The following is a 26,951-nucleotide window of genomic DNA, read 5'->3' as shown; positions in this document are numbered from 1 at the left end:
CCATGTGTACTCTGGATTCTAGAATACTAGACCAGAGGGAAATTCAGCCCAATGGCTAACTGCTTTCAAATGTAATCTGTCATTGTTTGGCAGGGCATGCAGTCTCTGAAGGGGGCTCTCCAGAGGCAATGTTATAAAGGAGATGAAATTAATACATTTAGAGCTGGTTGAAAAATGTAAGTAGATTTCATGAAAATTTTCTTCTTTTTAAATGAATAATTTAAAAATACATATTTTTTCAACCAACTCTAAGTACATTCTACTAGGTTATCTCCATGAATGCCAAAACTTCAGCATTGCTTCATGCTTCTCTCCAAATTCTCATCTAAGTGATGGGATTATTCTTCCATAGGAGGTTTCACCTGCAAGCAACCTGTATTGCCAGGGCAATAGACAAGATAATGTATTAAGTTGTTTTAATCATGAATTGTCTATGAGTTTCTTCATTAATTTAGATGCTTATGCTTCTTGGTCTTGTCATGTAGCTCATTATCCTTGGAAAGCTATATCTAGCCAGATGTGGCAGAAGCAGAATTAGCCTTTGGGCCTCATGAAGCCTTTGGTGATGGGCTCCTGTGATCTGGGGGAGCTGACAAAGTGAAGAATCTCAGCTTTTATTTTTATTTTTAATAAAGGTAAGTCTCTAGCCCTTTCCCTTGTGAAGATAGCCTTGAATAAGAAATCAATGCAAACCAATAGGTAGCAGTGAAAGGAACAAATGGCTGCGCTGTACTTCAGCAGCAGGAGACTTCACAATCTCTTCCTGACACTCATCCCAAAGTTAACTGATTAATACCATGTATCTCAAAGAATCATCTTGCTGACCCTTCCCCAAGCTCCTCAATCCAGCCTCCTGTCAAGTGGTGTGATTGTGGTGAAAATGCATCTGTTTTCTTTGTAGTGTGGAGGCTTTGCTTAGCTGTCTCCCAGGCCCACCCCCAAAATGCTAAATCTGGCTTTGGACAAAAGTGTTAGAGAGTGTATGATTTCTCCCTGGCTGCCTCCTCAGCAGGTCAGCGGGAGAGACTTTCCTCCTCCTAAGGGGGCTGGATGTTGGCTGTTAGGAGGAGGAACCTGGTGGAAGGAATGAGTCTCATTTGGTTACTGGAAATTTGGTGTGGGTGCATGTGTGTGACAGTTAGGATACACATCAAAAGAGTGTCCTGGTTATGATTTTACCCAAAATACAGAAAAAGTACCATTGACTTAGAAAAGATAAATACACTATGGGATGTCGTCACATGAAGTTCTGACCTAACCACTGTCCAAATGCTCTTCTGCTGCACTTTCTGCCACTGGGATGGCTGTCTTCTGAATGAATAAATGCATAAATGCATGTGGCAGAATGCATAAAGCAGAGGAAGCCCTGCCTCCTGATTCAGCCTAGCCCAAGACCCCCAGAATGGCAGCTTCATGATGATTTTAAAAGCCATGAGAAATGGGCAAGATGAGCAGGAGCCAATTTAGTATCAAAACAGAGGAGGGAAATGAGAACCATATTTGTCAGGAATAAAGACAAACAGCAGGCCCTGGTTAGTTTCTGGCATGTGGCTGCAGCTCACCTCTCTGTGTAGCATAGCTGCCCCAAAGGCTGCAAACTGGGAGTGTGTTCATTAATGCCACTGATGTAAAATAAACTGGGTGAAGTCCAGCCCTCTGCTTGTGTGAGTGGGACCTGATTTGCATAATGTGCCCACAGATCAAAAAACTCACCCAGGGATTTTTCTTCAGCCTGAGTCACCGCCTGATACACAGCTTTGCAAGTGCAGTGTCACTTGATGGGCTGATGAAGGTTGTCAAAAAAAAGTGTATATAGCCAAAGTTCACACAGTTCAAGAGTAGCTAACACATGGTGTTTGATCAGTTTTACTGAGAAGCTAAATAGCTCAATTCAAGCCTTGTATGATGCCTAGACACTGCAGAGGTAGACACTGTATACATACAAAAAATGTTATTAATTATTATGCTGGATGTCACACTGAACAACTGTCTTGCCAGGTAGAATTATAGCTGCAACTATGGTGGGGTTATTGGGCATATTGCCAACTTGCTTTGAGAACGTGGCTGGGTTTTTTTATATTATAGCTGCAATGGCTATTGGAAACTCTGTTCCCGCTGTGAATCTGTGCTTTTTTGTTGGTGCAGATAACTCATACTGCCTGGAAGGCTGTGCTAGACCAGAGTTAGCCTAGGAAGGAGCCTACATTAATTTACAAACCGAAAGGTCACTTTAACAGTCATCTAAATCATTTGATTAGATGGAAGCAAAACAGTCACCTGGGACATATCAGTGAGAGGGTGCAATTCTAGCATTCAAAACATTGGTGCAATTCTAGCAAGACAGTGGTCTAAATCCTCTTAGGAGAGACTGGGTCAGAGGTGGGACTGAATGAAAACAGAGTGTGGCTTATGCGTATAGGGAGCTGCTCTCATGTAGCCGTGAAGAAAGCAGTTGTAACCCAAGGATCACAGCCTAGGTTGCTGTAAACTGACATAACTCAATTGACTTCAATGGAGCAACAATGATTTACACCAGTTGAAGAGCTGACCCATAAATGTTTAATTGGTGCCTAATTCACCCTTTGGGCGCACTATCAGGCTAACTGCATGCACAAATGCTTTTGAAAATCTGGCTCTACATCTATCTCTCCCTATACAACTTGTTTTAATTGAAGTATGTATATATGGTCCACCATGGATCTGCACAAAATGCTCTGCATGACCAAAACATGGCACATACCAATTTTCAAAAAGACATGATCACTTGGGGGGAAATGCTGTTTACCATTTTTATTAGGACTTTCAAGCAATTAAAAAAATGAATCGCGACTAATCACACAATTAATCGCGCTATTAAACAATAACAGAATATCATTTCTTTAAATATTTTGGATGTTTACTACATTTTAAAATATATTGACTTCAATTACAACACAGAATACAAAGTGTATAGTGCTCACTTTATATTTATTTTTGATTACAAACATTTGCACTTTAAAAAAACAAAAGAAATGGTATTTTTTAAATTCACCTAATACAAGTACTGTAGTACAATCTCTTTATCATGAAAGTTGAACTTACAAATATAGAATTATGTACAACAAATAACTGCATTCAAAAATAAAACAATGTAAAACTTTAGCGCCTACAAATCCACTCAGTCCTACTTCTTGTTCAGCCAATTGCTCAGACAAACAAGTTTGTTTACATTTGCAGGAGATAATTGCTGCCTGCTTCTTGTTTACAATGTCACCTGAAAGTGAGAACAGGGGTTCGCATGGCACTGTTGTAGGTGGTGTCACAAGATATTTACTTGCCAGATGCGCTGAAGATTCACATGTCCCTTCATGATTTGACCATTATTTCAGAGAACCTGTGTCCATGTCGATGACAGGTTCTGCTGTATAATGATCCAAAGCAGTGCGGACCGACGCATGTTCATTTTCATCATCTGAGTCAGATGCCACTAACAGAAGGTTGATTTTCTTTTTTGGTGGTTCGGATTCTGTAGTTTCCACATTGTAGTGTTGCTCTTTTAAGACTTCTGAAAGCATGCTCCACACCTCGTCCCTCTCAGATTTTGGAAGATTCTTAAACCTTGGGTCGAGTGCTAAAACTATGTTTAGAAATCTCACATTGGTACCTTTGTGTTTTGTCAAATCTGCAGTGAAAGTGTTCTTAAAACAAACATGTGCTGGATCATCATCTGAGACTGCTATAACATGAAATATGTGGCAGAATGCGGGTAAAACAGAGCAGGAGAAATTCAATTCTTCCCCAAGGAGTTCAGTCACAAATTTAATTAACATGTTATTCTTTTAATGAGTGTCATCCGCATGGAAGCATTTCCTCCGGAATGGTGGCAGAAGCACGAAGGGGCATATGATTGTTTAGCATATCTGGCACGTAAGTACTTTGCAAAAAAGTACCATGCGAATGCCTGTTCTCACTTTCTGGTGACATTGTAAATAAGAAGCGGGCAGCATTATCTCCTGTAAATGTAAACAAACTTGTTTGTCTGAGCGATTGGCTGAACAAGAAGTAGGACTGAGTGGATTTGTAGGCTCTAAAGTTTTACACTGTTTTGTTTTTGAGTGCAGGTACGTAACCAAAAAAAAATCTACATTTGTAAGTTGTACTTTCATGATAAAGAGATTGCACTACAGTACTTGTATGAGGTGAATTGAAAAATACTATTTTTTTATCATTTTTACAGTGCAAATATTTGTAATAAAAATATTATAAAGTGAGTACTGTACCCTTTGTATTCTGTGTTGTAACTGAAATCAATATATTTGAAAATGTAGAAAAACATCCAAAAATATTTAATAAATTTCAATTGGTATTCTATTGCTTAACAGCGCAATTAAAACTGTGATTAATCACAATTTTTAAAATTGCTGTTAATTTTTTGAGTTAATTGCATGAATTAACTGTGATTAATCGACAGCCCTAATTTTCATGCTGCAGTTTTGTGCGCCGTGTGAAATAGCTTAGCACTTCCCACTCCAATGTAGTGTAGATTATCATTCAAAACAAATGGCTATTTTCCTCTTTTACAGCAAAGAAGATGATGCTGACCGAGAACATCTCTGATCATCTATTTCATAGTACTTCACAGGCCAGCAAAGAACACATTTTTCCAGAGTGAATCAAAGTTAGATAGGAAAAAATGTTTACTTTTTGCTGGATCCTACTATTGTTTATCAAAGGAGCAGAGGTTAGAGAGTTTAATCTGACAGGTAAGAGATTGTTTCATGTCTTACTGGAAATGTTTCAATAATATTTTTATTGGCTGGTAATAATCAATATACATCCTATCATTTTATGAGTTTTCACTGATTCTGTGTAAGACTTCTTATGAATTATAATTTTTATGCATTTTTTTTGTTAAGCACTGATGATGTGCTTGGGTCTGTAGAAAATACAAAATCCATAGTCCCAGAGTTAGCAGTGAAAGTAGATGGACATTTTCAATATAATGGAAAAATAAAAACTGGAATTTTGAGAGCATAATGGAACAAATTAATTGCTGCTGTAACGCCACTGATTAATACATCAGGAAGAGATGGCTTTCTCTCCATAGATTTCCCCTCTTCCTTAATCAAAACTCCTTTCATTGCTTTGTTTTGCCCTGCCCTATATTTTATTGGGCCTCATGGTGCTATGTATTAGTGGAATTTCACAGAGCTCTAATTAATTTCAGCTGGGAAAGCTGCAACGTGCCTGCTGTGATTCCTTTGACATCTTCATCCAAGCTAAAACATTGCTTCATAAAAAAAATAGAGCACTACAATTCGAGCTTTTGGGGACTTTTCTGTCAGAAAATCATCCTGACGGAAAATGCCCTTTGCATAAAATCAAAATTTTCCATGGGAAAATGCCTGCCTGGAAGACTCTTGTCAATTTCACTTTCTGCGGGCAGGGAGAAAATGAAATGGACAAAAGCTTGGAATTTTTGTCCTGTGAAAAATTTCAAGGTTTTCACTTTTTGTCAGGAATCAGGACTATTTTTTCCAAAAACTTGAAAATTTCCCTTCTGGCTGGAAATTTCTGTTCTCCAACCAGCTGTAACTGCAATAGCCCATTATCCAGAGTGATACCATACCAGAATTAGCTGGAAGAGAATATAAAATAAACAGTAAATTGTGTGGAGATAATGTGTCTCTCTGATATGGTAGAACAAAGAGACAAAGGAAAATGTATGGATGTGGATTGTTGGGAGCAGTTGGATATAAAAGGTTGCCATTGACACATGCAGTCTAAAGACAATGGCAAGGTATCAAACAAGTGTACAGAAAACATAAGGATAATACTTTGCATGTATTCAGCACCTCTCACAATAGGATATGAAAATGTTTCAAATAATTGTTTTATTAGCATTGCTGTGACATAGGTGAATATTATTATATCCATTTTGCAAATGAGAAAACTGAGATATACAGAGGCAAACAACTTGCCCAAGATCATATAGTTAACTCAGTGGTAGAGTTTGGATGAAACTCTTTTTCTTTAAGCTAACACTCCACCCACATCTCCTGGATGCCTCCTATGTGGAGTGAAATTTAGTTAATGTAAATTAACTTTTGTATTATACCCATAAAAATAAGGATGCTTGGAGATAAGTCTGTAGTTTAACCATGGTAATGTGTCTACGGCAGAGGATAGCACCACCCCGTTGAAGACCTGGGACTTTGGAATACTTTGTATTTATTACTGTACATAGGCAAAATCAAAACCACTGCAACATATCAGTTTGTGTTTAAAGACATGTGGCCAGATCCTCAGCTAGTGTAATCAGCATTGTCGTTAATGGAGCTATGCCAGTTTACACAAACTGAAAGTTTTTGGTCCTCAGAGCCCAATCCAACTGCTATTAAAGTCAATGGAAAGTCTATTTGTTTCAGTGGGAGCTGAATCAGACCTATAAATCCCAGACACTCGTTGTTAATTTATACACAGTTATTAAATGTTATTGGGCTAAATTTTCAAAAGTGACTAGTGTAGTTGTAGCTGTGTTGGTCCCTGGATATTAGAGAGACAAGGTGGGTGAGGTAATATCTTTACCTTGGCAGAAGGTACAAGCTTTTGAGATATACAGAGCTCTTCTTCGTGTCTGGGTGGTTCTCAGAGCCCAGGTTCCTGCCCGAGTGGGGACATCTACACTGCTATTTTTAGCCATGTAGTCCAAGCTCCATGAGCCCAAGTCAACAGACGAAGATCGAAGACTCACTGCTATAGGGTTGTTGTTGGGTTGTTTTTTTTTCAGTGTAGACACAACCTAAGAGACAATGCCTGAGCTATTAGCTGGGACGATGCTACTTCCAGGCTCCATCCAAAATTATAAGACTTGTTTTTCAAAGACTAGAAGCCAAAAGATCTTAAGGACATTAAACAGTTAAAAAGTCACTCTCTAGAGAGAGGGGGAAAGCAGTTGCCAGGGGGAAGACACAGAGACTGATTCTGCTGGAGAAACTGAAGAAGCAAAATCTTCCCTGTCCACTCCCACATGGGACTTAAAGTAAGGTAGACATGTGTAACCTTGATATACTGGGAGCCTGGGAAGAGGATGAGGCAAAGGCCCAAGACAGGGTAAGGTAAGAAGTGGTGCAGGAGACAGCAAGAGGTCTATGTAGTCAGGCCTTGACTGCTTGTTTAAGGGTCCCTGGAAAGGGAGGAGCTGGGTTCCCCTACCAGTCCACTGAGGAAGATGGAGCAGAAATGCCCCTGGGATGGGTAAGGTAAGGACTACTGAAACTCCCTGATTCCAGGTGCAAGGACTGGTGGGTTCAGAGTTGCTCTGGGGGCGGGGGTGGGGGGGGGTCCAACGTGAAGTTGAAGGGCTATCAGTTGTTGGACTACTGGTTTTACTCCAGAAGGGGTGGACCTATATGTGACTGGTCACTGGGCTGAGTTGCAAGAAAAAGCAAACCACTGCAGGGCTGGCATGGCTGTCAGCAGGAGGTGCTAAAGGAGGAGAGCCTGCTACACCACACTTAATCAGCAGAGGGTGGGGGGAGTAGAAGGCGCATCGGCTGACAAGTCACTTGCTTACAGGCCCTTTAAGGAACCCCCTTAAAAATACCCCAAATCACCAATCACGTAAAAAATCTTGGCCATTTTCCTCTCTCTCTCTCTCTCTCTCTCTCTCTCAATATAATGAAATCTATGCTATATTCATGTCAGATTGCACTGATATGTTTGTTGCCTGCCTTTCAGGGTGTCTTCATAAAGGACCTGGAAGGATTTATCATGCAATTACTGACGAGGAGTTTATTTTGGAATGTGTTTTGCCATCCCAACACCGTACCCACATGTACAACAACTCATTACTCTATAAAAGTAAAGTGCTGTGGTTCTGGCAACAAAAAGATGGAGAGCCACTGAAGATTATCAGTAATGAAAGCACTAACCCCACTCAGGAAGGGAATGCACTTTGGTTTAGACCGATAGGGATTAATGATGCTGGAGTATATACCTGTATGATAAGGTATGTCAGTGTGTCAAAAGGCCTTCCTTGATGTACACTTTCACTGATAGCTGAAAATCATAGATTCATGCAAATAAAGGGCTGGAAGGTCAAGCAGTTATCTAGTCCATCTCCCTGCATTAAGACATGATTAAGTATACCTAGACTGGGGGTCGGCAACCTTTCAGAAGTGGGGTGCCGAGTCTTCATTTATTCGCTCTAATTTAAGGTTTTGCGTGCCAGTGATACATTTTAACGTTTTTAGAAGGTCTCTTTCTATAAGTCAATAATATAGAACTAAACTATTGTTGAATGTAAAGTAAATAAGGTTTTTAAAATGTTTAAGAAGCTTCATTGGAAATTAAATTAAAATGCAGAGCTCCCCGGACCAGAGGCCAGGACCCAGGCAGTGTGAGTGCCGCCAAAAATCAGCTCGCCTGTCGCCTTTGGCCCGCGTGCCATAGGTTGCCTACCCCTGACCTAGACTATACCTGACAGAAGTTTGTCTAACCTGTTCTTAAAAACCTCCATGCCACTAAACTCTTTCTTTGGTCCGATATGTTTGATTGTTTTCACTTGACCTTGGTTTCTTTTCTTTGCTGCACAGGGAAGAAATCCCATGTCTCTCAAACATCATAAAGGTTCAAGCAAAGAACAATGCAAATTGTTCGGATAATGGCAGAAATGAGCTGTCTCTTCTCATTGAAAAGGGACATTCAATTTCTTGTCCTGGGATACACTGCTACAATCATTTACAAAGGTCACCAGTGACATGGTACCAGGTAACAGTCACTCTTTTCCAATTCTCTGTGAAATAAAATCAGTGTTGTTACAATTTTAGGCTAAATTCTGCACTCTTACACATTTCCCACAATTTCTACTGAAGCAAATGCAAATTGTGCACAACTCCCAAAGGGGGAATATTTTAGAGGCTTCTAATTAGAGCTGAGATGGAAATGGATTTTCTGTTTTGTGGGAAACTTCATGATTTGGAAAAAAAAATTGTTCCAAAATGGAACAAAACCAAAGAATTCTAAACTTCCCATGAAACAAAATAAATTAAAATGAAAATTTCTGCTAGATCAAAACATCTTGTTTCAATAAAATTGAAGCATTTCGTTCTGATTTCAACCCTTTAAAACTTTTAAAAACATCTTTCTAAATTAAAATATAAAAAGATTTCATTTTCAGAAGTCATTTCAAAATGAAACATCAAAATGTTCCATTTTTAAAATGTAAAAATGCTTCATTTAGTTTCTAAATGAAACGTAATCAAAATTGGTGTTTTTCAAAAAGTTTCTATTGAGATGAAAATGGCATTTTATTGAAAAGTGATTTGCTGAAAAATTTCTGACAAGTTTTACTTATAATGGCCATAAAATTGTCTCCAAGCTAAAATTTGGCAGACAAGGAAGGGATGTTCTTTTTACACAGTTTAAAAAAATTGATCAGTTCTGTATAAGGTTAAAAAAGGGCAATACATGGAAATTACTTTGCATTCAGAAAATACCAAGTATGAAGTCTAATCAATTTCCTAAATAGACTTACCTGCTATGCAGGAATAACTCTTGATATATTGTACCTAACTACTCATTTATACGATCTAGTGTTACAGCACTAAGTATATGTTCAATCAAGACTAGAACCATTTCTGTAGCCAAAGTGACTTTTGAATTTCCTGTAAAAGATGTACAACCCATGATCCATCCATGATTTTTACTAAAAATACCCCTGACTAAAATGTAGCCTTATTTGTAGGATATTTTCTAGATGTTCTTTGGGCTTCTGCATCTTTCTGTTTTCCATCTTCTGTTGCTTCTGTCATGTCATGTATGGCAAAAGGGAACTTGAGGCTCCATATGCAATGAAGCAGAGCATCAGAATTTATGCTCTTGTTCTGCTGCCTGCCTAGGTGTTTGTTTGGTGAGCATTCTTGCTGGTGGAGTGGACTCTTAAAAGCAGGATTTAGGATAAATGTGGGTGAAATTCAGGATCAAGGGGCAGAAAGGTCAATGAGGTGGTGTTATGCTTTCTTTATCTTTTTGAGAATGTTATTGTACTGTACAAAGGTGGATTCCTCAATGTTTTGTTGGCAGAGACGCAAAGGCCTGGGATAGTAAAAGGTACTAGTTCTGCAGGTCATTAGTGTGGTACACTGGCAGGATTGCTATGGGTGCAGGGCTGGAATAGCAGGACAGGGTAGGTCAGGATTGGCAGAGCAGTGTGGTAAAAGCTAGTGCAATGAATGCCTGCTTGAGTGATGTCAGGCTCTCATTCCGCAGTGTTAGTCCCTCACTTTTATGAAGAATAAATTCATCCCCAAATTGTTACAATGATTCATTATATCAGAATTGCCCAATACAGAGAACTATGAATTGCATTAGAAATGATCAGAAATCTCTGCCCATTTGATGAACAGCATCAGCCCCTTATGTGTAGAGGCTTCACTTAGAGCCTGCACAACAATAATTTCTGGTACATCTTCTATGGCAAATTTTCTTTTCTGGTTTCTTTTTGCATGAACTTTGAATTTCCTTGCTCTGTTCATTTAAGGCCTGATCAAAAACCCATTGAAGTCAATGAGAATCTTTCCATTTACTCTAATGGGCATTGGATTGGCCTTTATTAAAAACTGTCAAGGTTCCTTCCCCGCTCTGAACTCTAGGGTACAGATGTGGGGACCTGCATGAAAGACCCCCTAAACTTATTCTTACCAGCTTAGGTTAAAACTTCCCCAAGGTACAAACTTTGCCCTGTCCTTGAACAGTATACTGCCACCACCAAGCATTTTAAATAAAGACCAGGGAAAGAGACCACGTGGAGACATCTTCCCCCAAAATATCCCCCCAAGCCTGACACCCCCTTTCCTGGGGAAGGCTTGATAAGAATCCTCACCAATTGGTACAGGTGAACACAGAGCCAAACCCTTGGATCTTAAGAACAATGAAAAATCAATCAGGTTCTTAAAAGAACAATTTTAATTAAAGAAAAGGTAAAAGAATCACCTCTGTAAAATCAGGATGGTAAATACCTTATACGGTAATCAGATTCAAAACATAGAGAATCCCTCTAGGCAAAACCTTAAGTTACAAAAAGACACAGCTTATTTTACCAGCCTTTAAACAAAAGAAAATCTAATACATGTTCTAGCTAGATTACTTACTAACTTTACAGGAGTTGTAAGGCTGCATTCCTGATCTGTTCCCGGCAAAAGCATCACACAGACAGGCAGAACCCTTTGCCCACCCGACCACCGCCTCCAGATTTGAAAGTATCTTGTCCCCTCATTGGTCATTTTGGGACAGGTGCCAGCGAGGTTATCTTAGCTTCTTAACCCTTTACAGGTGAAAGGGTTTTGCCTCTGGCCAGAAGGGATTTCATAGCACTGTATACAGAAAGGTGGTTACCCTTCCCTTTATATTTATGACAAAAATCTTTAACCATTCTAGAGGATATGTGTATATTTAAGACATTAAGAATGGCTGGAATTTTCAAAAGCATTCAATGTTGCTCGGTGCTCATAGTGAAAGCAATAGCAGTATTGCCAACTCCAAGCATTCAAAATTCATGAGTCAGACCTCAAGAAATCATGAGATTTATTTAAAAATCATAACATATGAAAAGAAAAGAACAGTTTTCCTTTTAGTTGGCTTCTGGTTTCTAAGTCTTCAGGTCCCACTTCATTCATATTTGCAGAGTTTTCTCCGCAATCATGAGTGTTAGAATTTTGCTTTTTTTTTAAATATGAAAGCTAAGATTCTCATGTACTCAGCTGCCTTCAGAAGCTAGGGATTGCAAAAGCAAACAAACAAAACACCCCCAACCCCCCCACCCCCAACACCAAAGCTTATGAGACTCATAGTATAACAGACTCCGCTATTGACTTCAATGGGAACAGAGTTAGGTCTGCATTCAGCTCTCATGACAATCTCACTCTAAGATTTTAAAAGAGAATTTAATTAGTAGCAAAGAAAAAGACCCATCTAATTGCTTCATTTTCCTTTCTTTTTGTTAGAATGGAATTCGAGTAATGCTTCAGGAGACTAGACCAAGTCGAAAACTTAAGGATGATAAAATCCACTTGCTTCGTATCTATAAGCAAGATGCTGGTATTTATGTATGTGATTACATTTTATTTGACAACAGCATCCAGTGGACAATGAGAAGAGTAGTTAGAGTAAAAATCATTGGTAAGTAACATATGAGCTCAGAATAATAAAATATCTGTAGTAACAATTTATTTTCTGTAGTAAATTAGTGTCTCTTTCCTCTTCTGTACTGTTTTAATTTGTGCTCACATTCTGAAAATCTTGTCCTCTCTCACAGTGACAATGCTGTCCTCTCCTGGTTCTATTCCTGCTTCTCTGGCTGTTTCTTCAGAAATCTTTACTGAAGCCCCACTTACAAAATGACTATATGTTAGGAATGTTCAGACAGGCCATCGGGCTAAACATCATTAAAGTCCTCATCCCAAGTCCGTTAAAATCAATAGAGAGATTGCCATTGACTTCAGTGGGCTTTGGATGGAATGTTAAATGTTAAGTAATAACATATAATAGACTGTCTGTAACCTAGAATAATCAATAACCTTATCAGAGCTGATTCTATCTTGGGTTTACCATAGCCTAAGACAGTATAGCACCTTTTCACTACACATAATAGAGTCTTATCAGTATTTTATTTTATTTTTTATTTTGTATTGTATTGCAGCACGAAACACTGTCCACACCCCAAACATCTTGTATCCCAGTGGCATGAAGACCCTTGAAGTAGAAGTTGGTAAGCGGGAGCTTTTTGCGGTTCTTTTTCTGGCCAGGAAGGGCATTACAATTTAATAGAGTATTGACATTTCACTGGATGATAGAAACCAGTTTTAAGACATGTATGGATCTTAGGTCCAATGTTTTGTATGGATTAGGTCAAAAACTGAGACAGTATATTGACAGTGTATGCCTTTGTTGGCATCAAAGGGGAAAAAACACATCTCAACCCAGCAACCACTTTCCCATATTAATTAGGAGAAAGACTTTCTGGTGACTTTTGTAAACAGTGTTTCTATGTTTCCTTTTCACAGGAAAACCTCTTAAAATGGAATGCAAAGTATCATTTGGCTTTGAAAGGGATTTTTTGCCTAGGATAACTTGGTACAGAGACAACAAAGAAAGTAAAAGTGAGCCACTTTTGCAGAACTCAACACGGTAAGGGGAAAAACCAACTAAACAGAAAATCCCAGCTTGGTTACAGTGCAAGCAAATGTAGAGTCTTCAATATCTACTTTAATGTACTGTCTTCTTACCTGGAGACACTGGAAGATCACTAACAAAATATCAGAAAACGTAAGAAAAGTCCACTGAGGATTTTTAGATACATATTACATACTAATATTTGTGACACACACATATTCTTTCTAACATATATATTATACATGTTAACACATGTATGAATAGACGCATGTGTATATATAATTACATACAAAAAAGTATGTTAAAAGAACATGATGATTGTACAGTGAAGCACTGAAAATTTAGCAAGTACCAGGGTTAGGCTGCTTCGAATTCCACCCCCTTTTTGCATATGCATTAATATACAGAAATACAGTCTTTAATTAAATACTCACATAGTATTTTGTCCACAGAACCCAGCCTTGCTCGCACAGAATAGATGGTGCTCAATTAATGAGAAGCTGTTCAATAATTTGTTTCTCTTCATACTGAGAGCAAACCCTGCTCTAAAGAAAAAATGGTCAATCTCTTCCTGGGCTTTTCTATAGCTCCCATCTTTCTGGTGTCACAAGCAATGTATTTATCTTCACAGCTCCTAGAATTATCCCCATTTTACAAATGGGAATTGAGGCACAGAGAAGTTAAGCTCAGATGTGTCCACTAATTTTGGCTGCTCAATTTGAGACACCTACGGCTTGATTTTTTCAGAGTACTTAGCATTATATAGCACTGTATATGTTCAAATAATATATAGCTTTACATAAAGCTTTATATGTAGGCACAGCTCCCATTGACTTCAGTTGCAGCTCCCAGTGCAAATCAGGCCCTAGGGTCTCAAGTCAGGCACCCAGAAAACGAGAGAGAGAGAGACAATTAGTGACTACCTATGAAAAGTTTGGTTTAAGAGAGTTGCTCTGCATGACACAGGAACTCTGTGGCAGATGCAAAGACAAATCCAATTCCTCATGGCAGCATTCAACTATCTTGACCATCAGACCCTCCTTTCTCTTCTTGCAATCCCCTGCTTCAGTCACTACATACCTTTGACTTCTGCAACCAATGAAGCAGGGTTCCTACAGACAAGGGTCTCCTTTACTATATGACCCTGGTTAATCCACAGAGCAGGTGAATCCTGTGCACTGAATGAGACAGGGATCATGTGGAAAAAATAGTATGGGATCATGCCATTAAAGACTGTATCGTAATTCATATTCACAGGGGGACTGAATTAAGGTTGCATGGGAGACCTTAATTTGGGTATTAACTTTTGAATGCTTGGCTTTTCAACCTTAATGTTCTTTTAACATGTGTGTGTGTGTGTGTCTGTGTGCACATGGATGCGTGCATGTGTGATTTCCTAGGTTTAAAAAAACCAAAGTGAAAAAACAGAAATCTCACCATATGGCATCATATTGACGCCTACATGGGACATCAGCATGGTTGGAACTTTTAGATGCACCTCACACACCTCCGCCACTTGAGCTAATGGAATACCTGAAAGCAGTAGTAGGTTGTCATTGTCTGTGTGGACCAGCACTAGCGGGAAATGAGACCCACACTTTGCCAGTGGATTTCACAGATATTTGCTAAGAGCAGAGGAATGGTGAAACTCAGAAATCTTGGGTTCCATTCCAGGGTCCAGAGGAGAGTAGTTAAAGACTCTTCTGCTTGTTCTCCCCCAAGCTGAATCCTGTCCACTCTATCCCAGCCAGCTTGTCCTGGTCCTGTCTTTGATCTGGCCCTGTCTCTTTGTCCTAGTCCCAGTAGCCTTGCCCAGCCAGTCCTATTTTCCCTCTCTGGGTTCCCCATCAGATTCTCATTCTCCCCCCAGATGCCAGTCTCTTCCTCCCACAGACGCTTTCAATCCCAATCTCCTTGCTTTGCTAGTCCTATTTCCCCTCCTCTCCCAGCTCCTTGTTCAATCTCTCTCTCTCTCCTCCCCACCTCCTGGCAACCAGTCCCAGGGGCTCCTCATCCAATCTCAGTCTCTGCCTCCCTCCCTAACCCCTCCCTAGTTTCTTGTCCCAGTCTCTTTGCCCAGCCAGTTTCAGTTTTACCCTTGCACCCTGTCTTCTCATTAGACCTTTCTTTCCCCTGCACAATCCCCTTCCCACCCCCATTGGTGCCCAGTTCCAGTCTCCTTGTGCAGCTAGTCCCAGTGTCCCCCTAGCTCTTCATCCACTCTGTGTTCCCCTCCCCCCTTATCTGCCAACTGGCTCCCCACTGCCCCTCACATGTCCCTCATTGGGTTGCTCCCAGTTCCAGCTTCCTCTCCAGCTCCTAGTCTCAGTCTTCTTGTGTTACCTGTCCCAGCCTCCTCCCATGAGTCTGAGTCACATTCTGCACTTCTTGGTTTCCAATCTTAGTGCCCACCTCCCCAAATCCCAGTCACAATCTTGGCCCTCCCCATTCCCGGGCTGACCCAGGCTCCTTGTCCAAATCTACTCTTTCAGTCTGGCTGTTGTCCCCTCAGCATTCAAGTCAGAAGGCTTCCTTCTGCATGCTGCTTGAGCATCAGCAAGGAGAATCATTGAGAGCACAAGAAAGACAGGCTCCCTGCTCTCAGTTGCAGTACCTGGCATCATCCCAGCATCTGGGAGCAGCAATTCTAGAGAAGGTCTGTCTTGGCCCCTGCACCGCTGGGATAGAGCATGTGCAATCACTCTGTGGGGATGGCTCGTGCAGTCTGGTCACACACAGGATGAAGTGTGCTCATGGAGGACAGAATGTTGGAGATTTTAGCTGATATACTCAATAAAGATTTCTTAGAGTTTGTGCAAACTGAGATTTTTTTCAAAGACTTCTAGCTTGGCCAAATGTGGGTAGTTTTTCATAGGAACAGCAATAAGCACATCTATAACACAAAGACCAAATTTCAAATCCTTGGTCTGAAGTATGGGAGTGCTAGAACTTCTCAAAGTAAAGGTCCCAGCCAATTTTTAACAGGCAGATATCTGGCATGGAAAATTTCTGCCCAATGGTTAAAGTTCGGCAAAGCTGTAAGCAACTGAGAACAGGGTCTTATAATAGAAAGTGTTGTGCAACCTTAATATTAGGCTGTGTTACCAATGTCACCTATAATGATATTCATTATAATGATATATATTATTATATAACAGAGAGTGAACAAATAGAACAAATGGTATCAACACAGACAACTCTGGACAGAGATTTACAATATTTTATGGATAAATTTGATTTATTATGATTAAAGCCACTCACTGGCACATGTGTGGTATTACAGAGATCAGTAGGTTATCAGCTTCTGAACAGAGTAGTGCAAAATGGTTATGATGAACATTCTTTTTCAGAATTCATTAGAAACTCAAAATTCAGACACAGTGTATTGAAAGATTTGTAAAAATTTGGGAACGCTGCTCAATTTTGGATAAATGGGGATCCACTTTCAAGGAAACCAAGTGTGATTTGAGTCAAAATAATATGATTGCATGATTTCATCATGTGATCAGGTGTAACTTGGTGGATTACATGAGTGTCACCTCATCTGAAATGCTAAGTGAAACTTCAGGGTGTGACACCACATAGTCTGAACCAAAATATGAAGGAAATTCTATAAAGCAAACGCCACTAGTTTTCACCCTGCTCTGTTCAGGTGACCTCAGCTGGTGATTGGGAAATGCCATGAGATATGGGATATGATTCTGCAAATTCCTAGCGTCCTGCATCACCTGAGAATTTTGCTAGCATTAAATTATTTTAAGATTTTTCACAGCAAGGTCCCTTGCCACTGCTGTAGAGTCTGCTTTTTAAGGCTTCAGTTCAGCTATGTAGGTGCCTAACTTTAAGTACATGTCAATGGGACTAAGCATGCGCTTAAAGTTAGGCATGTGTTTAAGTACTTTGCTAAATTGAGGTCTGAGGACTGATCAAGAGCAACCTTTTTATTGTGTTGTCTGTGGGTACTAGCCATGAGATCAGAACCAAACTGAACTTTCATACAAGGACATCATTTTTCTTTTGCAACATTGTCACGGATCCACAGAATTGGTGCTACACCCCCAGCTTTGGAGCAGTCTCTAGGAGAAACCCCTTCAGTATGCCAGACCCCCAGAAAGGGTCCCACTCTTTCTCCTTGTTAGCCATACAGCTTCACTGCTTCCCTAGACTGGACTTATGGGCTTTCGGAGCTCCTGCGTCACACCATGAGCTCCATTCAACAAGTCTAACTGAGACAGACTCCTGATGGAGAGTTGTACATTCTTCAGGGATTAATGCACCTCACCAGGCATTTGCAATGACACCAAGCAGTGTTGTCAAAACAGTCAGGTTTATTAGTTAACTGGAATGCAGCATAGGAAGCCCTTAGGGTAGTATAGAGAATGGAAAATTAAAGCATAGTCCATTCTGGTTAGCCCAGAGCCCAGCCAAGCTGTAATGAACCTTTGGTTTAAGCTCTGTCTGACCTGCCCTCCTTCATCTGACTCTTGGTAAGAGTCCTGAATACTTCCAGAAACCACCTCTAATTCCCCCACTTCACACTTCTCCAGTCCTTTGTTCTCTGCTGGGGAGTGTTGCTCAACCTCCCTGCTGAGAGGTGGGGAAATCCAAATCTCTCTGGGTCGACAGTTGCTACGTGTCTATGTCTGGACAATTGGATTTGCCATTGTCTTTTCAAATGTTCCACTGATATGGGGATCACGCTTCAGGGCTGGTCTACACTACTGGGGTGGGGGAGAGGAGGAGGGGAATCGATCTAAGTTACGCAACTTCAGCTCCGTGAATAATGTAGCTGAAGTTGATGTACTTAGATCTACGTACCACGGTGTCTTCACTGCGGTGTATAGATGCGTCGATTCCCCTTGCGCTTCTCGTTGAGGTGGAGTCCTGGAGTTGACGCTAGAGTGATTGGTGGTCGATTATCGTGTCTATACTAGACATGATAAATCAACCCCTGCTGGATCGATTGCTAACCCATACCCAGACCCACATCTCTTAGCCTGGCCTGAGAGCAAACAGTCCTTTTCCACCCACTGGGTAACAATGGAGCATATAGGGGAAAATAAAACAAAAACAGGACTCCTAAAAATATTACAAAATACTCCTACTCCTTCACAGACATCACAGGTGAATGACAAGAATGTTAGCATCTCTTTATTTGTACAATCATGGGCTTTTGTGTCTTGTGTGAATGAATAGTAGATGGATGATAGGAGTGTTTTTCTGTTTAGGATTCGTGCAGAAGAATTTGGAGGCAAATCATTTGTTCATGTTGCCACACTCAGGGAAGTTACTGAAAGGGACTTGAACAGCAACTTCATCTGCTTTGCTCAGAATTCTGTGGGGAACTCGACAGGAGTGCTCAAGCTAAAAAGGAAGGAAAGAGGTAAATCCAGAAGAGGTCTAGCAATTCCTGATAATGAGATATGTTTTGAGCACTGTCACTAATATGCTTGTGGTCATCATTGCTCTCTACTTTTCAATAGGTTAGAGGGGTTCCTTGAAACTGACTGGAAAAGGTTTTGTTTGAAAACTGCTAGAATTGCTCTGTGTTCCAGCATAGATCTGCTTTTCCCACTGTCAACAAGACACTATGTATTCTCTTGAATTCCCATGCTAGGCCTGAGTCCCAGTGTTCAGAATTGGACTTGGATCCAGTTCCACACTTCCTTAAAATTTGGGAGGCAGGCAGGAGTGAATCTTGTCAGTCAGTTTAGTCCCCATCCCTGCTATTAGCATTTCTTGTACATGTCAGTATTATTATGGAAACACTGAATTTTAACAGCAATAATTTTGTTTTAACAGCACTTTTCATATACATATTATATAGTGCGATTGCAGTTCTAGTTGGACTCCTGGTGGGCAGCGCTTTTGTTTACCAGCATTGGATCGAAATAGCACTGATGTATAGAAATTACTTGGCCAAGGACGAAACTATAGGAGGTAAGAAAAATAGAACCATGATAAACTGTTATTTTACTTCAATTTTTCTATTATCATTTGCAGTATCTGTTAACCATTTACTTTAATGTCTTCAATCACATTAGGGCTAATTCAAAGGCTTCTGAAGCCAATAGTTGACTTTCCACTGACTTCAGTGGTCTTTGATTCAGGATCTTAGAGAAGCCGGAACACATGGGGCAGTACATATTTACTGACTGAAGTCTTATAATGAGCCATTTACAACAGCAGTAAATTAGCCAGGGAAATTCAGAATCGGAGATAGAGGTTAGGCAAAACCCTGTAGACAGAGGAGTGAGGTGTTTCCAATATTTTAACAGGAGGTTCCCACAGGTTAACAACAGTTTCTCCCTCAACCTGTGATAAAATCTGTAGACTAGAGGTGCATGTGCTTGCAGAGAAATGGGTGAGGAAATGGAGACATATAATCATTTATTTTCCTATTTAATCAACACAATTTCTCATAAACATAACCAAGGAGGGAGACATCATCACTTGGCAAATCAACTTATAAGGGCACTTACTGGAAATATTTATATTTTCTTCCTAAGGAAATTCATGTTGATCATAGTGATCAACTTCTAATCATGAATATTGCAATAACACCCACAGGCCTCTACCAGGTTGGGGTTCCCAGGTGCTAAGCTCTCTACAAATGTATAGGAAATGGCAGTCCCTGCCCCAAAGTGCTTACAAAGCTAATGTGAGGTGCAGGGGGTGGAGTCGTCTGGTGGTTTCTACCTGTAAGACTTTTCTGAAACACACCTGGCCCTTGATGCAAGCTGGTATATTTTAAAAGAAATTCATAAATTGCTCTTCAGAAAGTGTATTGGTGAGCCAACTGATAAGTCACGTCTGGCCAGGGTGATCTGGGAAATCACGTAACCCTCACTTCAGTTTGGTGGCAAGATTTTCATGAGGGCTCTGGAAACTCCCCTGGTGGTTTCTCCAGCTGATCCCTGAGATAAAGAGGTGTTAAGCCAGATCATTCCTGGAGAGGTAAAGCAACACCAACTCTTTGTCTGTCTTGTCCATTTAGACTGTAAACTCTTTGGCCCAGAGACTGCTTGTAGACTGTCTAACACAGTGTGGCCCTGAACTCAGTTGCTACCATAACAATACCACCACCACCAATAATAATTATAAGGAGTGGTTGTTTTATAATATGGTGACAGTGACCTCCACTGGTGAAATGAGGAATTGCAAACATCTAGCGCAAAGGATTCTTTATCATTATTAGTATTTAAGATTTTCAAAGGGACCGCAACTCAACCTCCAAATCTGCGAGTTGAAATTTGCATGCTTACATTTTTTTGCATGCACACTTTCTGGGACTTAAGTTTTAGAACATACTAAACTTAGATGTAGTTACACAAACATGCACATATAATTTTCTAGTGACGCTGACTGTGCCTCGCTTAGGACAAATGACCTGTTCAAGATCACATAAGGAACTGATATTGATCACATAATCACAGATTAGTATTGATAACTGTTCTTATAGGGCTGGGTACTGCAAGATGCCTTATTTCAGTAAAGCACTTAAGTGCATGTTTAAGTTTAAGCATGTGAGTAGTTCCATAGACTTCACTGAAGCCAGCATCTTGCAGAACTGAGCCCCTATCCGGTACTTTTGCTCTGAGTACTAGGCAATACAGCCTGTTCACAGATGTCCCCAGTTGTCCCCAACATCCATTACTCCTTTGTCCATATTTTGTTATTAACCTGTTCAATTTTTAACCCCCCGCAAAAGTTTGTTTTTAAAATGGAAATACTTGTTACATTTTTATTTATAAAACAAAAATATATCTCTGTATGCATTATAGCCAAATTTCTCAAAATCTGGGAAAATTTGGATCTGGATTTGAAATCCACAGCTTGGATCTATTTCTTTAATGGGACAGAACCAGAACTCAAGAAGTGGACGGCTCCGAAGTTTGAGGTGGTGTTTGGATCCTGACCTGAAATTTGCATCTTGCCCCCATCTCTATTTATAACACATGAATTTTTCTACTATTGTATTGAATAATGCATGTGATTTTATGACAATATGGTGTGTAAGAGAGATGGGGTTTTACTTGCAATAAAATGCACTGCATTTTGGAAACAGCTTGTGCATTGGAAATGCTATGTTTTTCTTGAGTAGCTGCATCCTTTGATATGATATAAATGAGACATAAATGTTGACTACTGCACACAAAGCAAAAAGTTTGACTCAGTCTCTAAATCAATAACTCCTCACTTAACGTTGTAGTTATGTTCCTGAAAAATGTGACTTTAAGTGAAAGGATGTTAAGTGAATCCAATTTCCCCATAAGAATTAATGTAAATGGGGGGGTTAGATTCCAGGGAAATTTTTTTCACCAGACAAAAAACTATATTTTATATATATATACACATACACACACAATATATATAAGTTTTAAACAAACAATTTAATACTGTACACAGCAATGATGATTGTGAAGCTTGGTTGAGGTGGTGAAGTCAGAGGGTGGGATATTTCCCAGGGAATGCCTTACTGCTAAATGATGAACTAGCATGCGGCTGAGCCCTCAAGGGTTAACACGTTGTTGTTAATGTAGCCTCGCACTCTACAAGGCAGCACGAATGGAGGGAGAGGAGACAATGTGGCAGACAGAGACACACACCCTGTGTGTGTGAGAGAAAGAGAGGCATTGCCCCTTTAAGTATGCTGACACAACTCTAAGTACATTGCCTTTTTAAGTAGATCAGGAAGTTGAGACAGCAGAGACCTGTTGTGTCTCCCCCCGCTCTATGGATGGGGTAAGCAGGGGGCAGGAGCAGGGGGGAAGCAGACACCCTGATATTAGCTGCCTCTTCTTTCCCCACCCCCCACACAGCAAGCAGGAGGCTCCAGGGAGCAGCTCCAAGGCAGAGGGCAGGAGAAGCACATGGCAGTGGGGGGAGGGGACAGCTGAACTGCCAGCAATTGGTAGCCTTCTGGGTGGCTGCTGCACAGGGAACTTAGGGGAGCGGGGAGCTGATAGGGGGGCTGCCGGTCCACCCTGGTTCCAAGCCCCCATCCGCTAGCTGCAACGGGCTGCTCTTCCTGCAAGCAGTGGACAAAGCAGGTGGCTGCCAAACAACGTTATAAGGGAGCATCGTGCAACTTCAAACGAGCATGTTCTCTGATTGATCAGCAATGGAACAACGAAACAACATTAACCGGGACGACTTTAAGTGAGGAGTTACTGTATATGTAATTTAATGGGAAATGGCCAGATCGTCAACTGGTCATGCAGCAAAGGATGTTACTTGTTTTCTGCATGCTTTCTGAAATGAAGCAATGGACCTGATTTTCCATTGCTTTCCATCTTGTGTAGTGGTTTACAGAATGGTAGCATTTTATACTCACTTTGGCTGTGAACGTCTACAAGAGTTGCAAGGCAATGGAGAAGCTGGACTGATCTTGAATTACTGACTGACTCCATTACATGACTTGACAATTGTTTGCTATTAATCACATGTATTCAGTTAAATAAAATATTTATACACTTACCATAATGAGAATTTACCATTACATTAAATTAAAGGTGATGGGTACTTCAGAAATACCTTAGTTGCATTCGATGAGCTGCACAATTTTAATATTCTTTTCTTTTAGATTGCAAAGAATTTGATGCATTTGTGTCCTATGCAAAACAAGACTGCTTTGAAATTGATTCCACTGTTCTTAATGAGGAACAGTTTGCCCTGGAGGTCCTTCCGGAGGTGTTGGAAAACAAATATGGATACAAACTGTGCCTTCTTGAAAGGGACATTCTTCCAGGAGGAGGTAAGGTCCCACTTGATATGTGGAAAACATCAGGAGACAACCCTTCTCTCCAGTCTTTTCTCCTCTAAAGCCAAACTTTTTGGTTGGACTGGCATGATGCACCATGGTCACATAACTACCATAATACACCACATTGGTTCAACCAAAGGGGAGACCATCTTGCATTATGGGAGATGTAATCTGCTAGAAAGCTGAGGCCAGAGGGGAGAAGAGGGGCAGGAGTCACCTGAACTTTAACTTCCATGAGTCACTCTGGCAGCTCAGGTGGACACAGATTAATTTTGAACTGACCCAAAACAAAACATTTCAATTTGGTTCAACAAAGCAAAAATGTTTTGATTTGGTTTGACACAAAATATTTTGTTTCGATTTTGCTGATGGATAATTGAAAAATTTCAGCAAAATTGAAATTTTTCTTGTATAAAACTACACTTTCTGTCAAAAAAAAAATTCATCATCCCTTGTAGTCACTAAAGAGCCCATGGCACCTGTGGCAATTTGTGGAACCTGTCTAGGCACAACTTATGAGTTCTGTTTGGAGTCAGGAGCTCTTTTTGTATATCTGACAGACTGCAGATTTAATTTTGAATGAGGGGTTTCTTTGCCTTCTCAGGTTTCAGAGTATCAGCCGTGTTAGTCTGTATTCGCAAAAAGAAAAGGAGTACTTGTGGCACCTTAGAGACTAACCAATTTATTTGAGCATGAGCTTTCGTGAGCTACAGTTCACTTCATCAGATGCATACCGTGGAAACTGCAGCAGACTTTATATATACACAGAGAATATGAAACAATACCTCCTCCCACCCCACTGTCCTGCTGGTAATAGCTTATCTAAAGTAATCATCAGGTTAGGCCATTTCCAGCACAAATCCAGGTTTTCTCACCCTCCACTCCCCCACACAAATTCACTCTCCTGCTGGTGATAGCCCATCCAAAGTGACAACTCTTTACACAATGTGCATGATAATGAAGTTAGGCCATTTCCTGCACAAATCCAGGTTCTCTCACTCCCTCACCCCCCTCCAAAAACCCACCCCCATACACACACAGACTCACTCTCCTGCTGGTAATAGCTCATCCAAACTGACCACTCTCCAAGTTTAAATCCAAGTTAAACCAGAACATCTGGGGGGGGGGGGTAGGAAAAAACAAGAGGAAATAGGCTACCTTGCATAATGACTTAGCCACTCCCAGTCTCTATTTAAGCCTAAATTAATAGTATCCAATTTGCAAATGAATTCCAATTCAGCAGTTTCTCGCTGGAGTCTGGATTTGAAGTTTTTTTGTTTTAAGATAGCGACCTTCATGTCTGTGATTGCGTGACCAGAGAGATTGAAGTGTTCTCCGACTGGTTTATGAATGTTATAATTCTTGACATCTGATTTGTGTCCATTTATTCTTTTACGTAGAGACTGTCCAGTTTGACCAATGTACATGGCAGAGGGGCATTGCTGGCACATGATGGCATAAATCACATTGGTGGATGTGCAGGTGAACGAGCCTCTGATAGTGTGGCTGATGTTATTAGGCCCTGTGATGGTGTCCCCTGAATAGATATGTGGGCACAATTGGCAACGGGCTTTGTTGCAAGGATAAGTTCCTGGGTTAGTGGTTCTGTTGTGTGGTATGTGGTTGTTGGTGAGTATTTGCTTCAGGTTGAGGGGCTGTCTGTTGGCAAGGACTGGCCTGTCTCCCAAGATTTGTGAGAGTGTTGGGTCATCCTTTAGGATAGGTTGTAGATCCTTAATAATGCGTTGGAGGGGTTTTAGTTGGGGGCTGAAGGTGACGGCTAGTGGCGTTCTGTTATTTTCTTTGTTAGGCTTGTCCTGTAGTAGGTAACTTCTGGGAACTCTTCTGGCTCTATCAATCTGTTTCTTTACTTCCGCAGGTGGGTATTGTAGTTGTAAGAAAGCTTGACAGAGATCTTGTAGGTGTTTGTCTCTGTCTGAGGGGTTGGAGCAAATGCGGTTGTATCGCAGAGCTTGGCTGTAGACGATGGATCGTGTGGTGTGGTCAGGGTGAAAGCTGGAGGCATGCAGGTAGGAATAGCGGTCAGTAGGTTTCCGGTATAGGGTGGTGTTTATGTGACCATTGTTTATTAGCACTGTACTGTCCAGAAAGTGGATCTCTTGTGTGGACTGGACCAGGCTGAGGTTGGTGGTGGGATGGAAATTGTTGAAATCCTGGTGGAATTCCTCAAGGGCTTCTTTTCCATGGGTCCAGATGATGAAGATGTCATCAATATAGCGCAAGTAGAGTAGGGGCTTTAGGGGACGAGAGCTGAGGAAGCGTTGTTCTAAATCAGCCATAAAAATGTTGGCATACTGTGGGGCCATGCGGGTACCCATAGCAGTGCCGCTGATCTGAAGGTATACATTGTCCCCAAATGTGAAATAGTTATGGGTAAGGACAAAGTCACAAAGTTCAGCCACCAGGTTAGCCGTGACATTATCGGGGATAGTGTTCCTGACGGCTTGTAGTCCATCTTTGTGTGGAATGTTGGTGTAGAGGGCTTCTACATCCATAGTGGCCAGGATGGTGTTATCAGGAAGATCACCGATGGATTGAAGTTTCCTCAGGAAGTCAGTGGTGTCTTGAAGGTAGCTGGGAGTGCTGGTAGCGTAGGGCCTGAGGAGGGAGTCAACATAGCCAGACAATCCTGCTGTCAGGGTGCCAATGCCTGAAATGATGGGGCGCCCAGGAGTTCCAGGTTTATGGATCTTGGGTAGTAGATAGAATATCCCAGGTCGGGGTTCCAGGGGTGTGTCTGTGCGGATTTGATCTTGTGCTTTTTCAGGAAGTTTCTTGAGCAAATGCTGTAGTTGCTTTTGGTAACTCTCAGTGGGATCATAGGGTAATGGCTTGTAGAAACTCGTGTTGGAGAGCTGCCGAGCAGCCTCTTGTTCATATTCCGACCTATTCATGATGACAACAGCACCTCCTTTGTCAGCCTTTTTGATTATGATGTCAGAGTTGTTTCTGAGGCTGTGGATGGCAAACTGGACAGTCTCTACGTAAAAGAATAAATGGACACAAATCAGATGTCAAGAATTATAACATTCATAAACCAGTCGGAGAACACTTCAATCTCTCTGGTCACGCAATCACAGACATGAAGGTCGCTATCTTAAAACAAAAAAACTTCAAATCCAGACTCCAGTGAGAAACTGCTGAATTGGAATTCATTTGCAAATTGGATACTATTAATTTAGGCTTAAATAGAGACTGGGAGTGGCTAAGTCATTATGCAAGGTAGCCTATTTCCTCTTGTTTTTTCCTACCCCCCCCCCCGCAGATGTTCTGGTTTAACTTGGATTTAAACTTGGAGAGTGGTCAGTTTGGATGAGCTATTACCAGCAGGAGAGTGAGTTTGTGTGTGTATGGGGGTGGGTTTTTGGAGGGGGGTGAGGGAGTGAGAGAACCTGGATTTGTGCAGGAAATGGCCTAACTTGATTATCATGCACATTGTGTAAAGAGTTGTCACTTTGGATGGGCTATCACCAGCAGGAGAGTGAATTTGTGGGGTGGGGTGGAGGGTGAGAAAACCTGGATTTGTGCTGGAAATGGCCTAACCTGATGATTACTTTAGATAAGCTATTACCAGCAGGACAGTGGGGTGGGAGGAGGTATTGTTTCATATTCTCTGTGTATATATAAAGTCTGCTGCAGTTTCCACGGTATGCATCTGATGAAGTGAGCTGTAGCTCACGAAAGCTCATGCTCAAATAAATTGGTTAGTCTCTCAGGTGCCACAAGTACTCCTTTTCTTTTTGCCTTCTCAGTTGTTCTTTTACCTCCATGTTGGACTGGAACGCCAACATTTAGCAGCACAGGGCTAAGAACAAAGGGTCATTAACTTAAGTGCTCTACAATTGACATGGCACCACTTTAGACAATAGGCTGAGTCCTGCCCAAGAGAACCAGTCTGTGCAGGTGGGCTGATAATGAAAGTAATAGGTCACCTGGTAGGGGATTTTCATCACCTGATGAGGCTGATCAGGAAATCACCTGATAAAGACTGGAGATTATAAAAGAGAGGGTC

The 26,951-nt window shown here is 40.9% G+C and overlaps 1 protein-coding gene across 1 annotated transcript in view; it reads left to right on the top strand.

The window, feature by feature from the left end:
- The first annotated feature begins 505 nt into the window (after nucleotides 1–505).
- IL18RAP (interleukin 18 receptor accessory protein) overlaps nucleotides 506–26,951 on the top strand; it is a 28,166-nt gene continuing 1,720 nt past the window's right edge. The window contains exons 1-10 of the mRNA XM_077807095.1: nucleotides 506–635; nucleotides 4,563–4,742; nucleotides 7,720–7,990; nucleotides 8,577–8,751; nucleotides 11,985–12,159; nucleotides 12,680–12,748; nucleotides 13,044–13,167; nucleotides 18,381–18,535; nucleotides 18,955–19,092; nucleotides 22,739–22,909. Of these exons, the coding sequence (XP_077663221.1) occupies nucleotides 4,673–4,742; nucleotides 7,720–7,990; nucleotides 8,577–8,751; nucleotides 11,985–12,159; nucleotides 12,680–12,748; nucleotides 13,044–13,167; nucleotides 18,381–18,535; nucleotides 18,955–19,092; nucleotides 22,739–22,909 (1,348 nt within the window). The 5' untranslated portion in view covers nucleotides 506–635; nucleotides 4,563–4,672. The remainder of the gene's footprint in view (nucleotides 636–4,562; nucleotides 4,743–7,719; nucleotides 7,991–8,576; nucleotides 8,752–11,984; nucleotides 12,160–12,679; nucleotides 12,749–13,043; nucleotides 13,168–18,380; nucleotides 18,536–18,954; nucleotides 19,093–22,738; nucleotides 22,910–26,951) is intronic.

This window comes from Eretmochelys imbricata, chromosome 1, assembly GCF_965152235.1.
Source record: "Eretmochelys imbricata isolate rEreImb1 chromosome 1, rEreImb1.hap1, whole genome shotgun sequence".
In the NCBI taxonomy this organism is placed as follows: domain Eukaryota; kingdom Metazoa; phylum Chordata; order Testudines; family Cheloniidae; genus Eretmochelys; species Eretmochelys imbricata.
The sequence above is the reverse complement of the archived record's forward strand: the minus strand, read 5'-3'. Positions and strand labels throughout refer to the sequence as shown.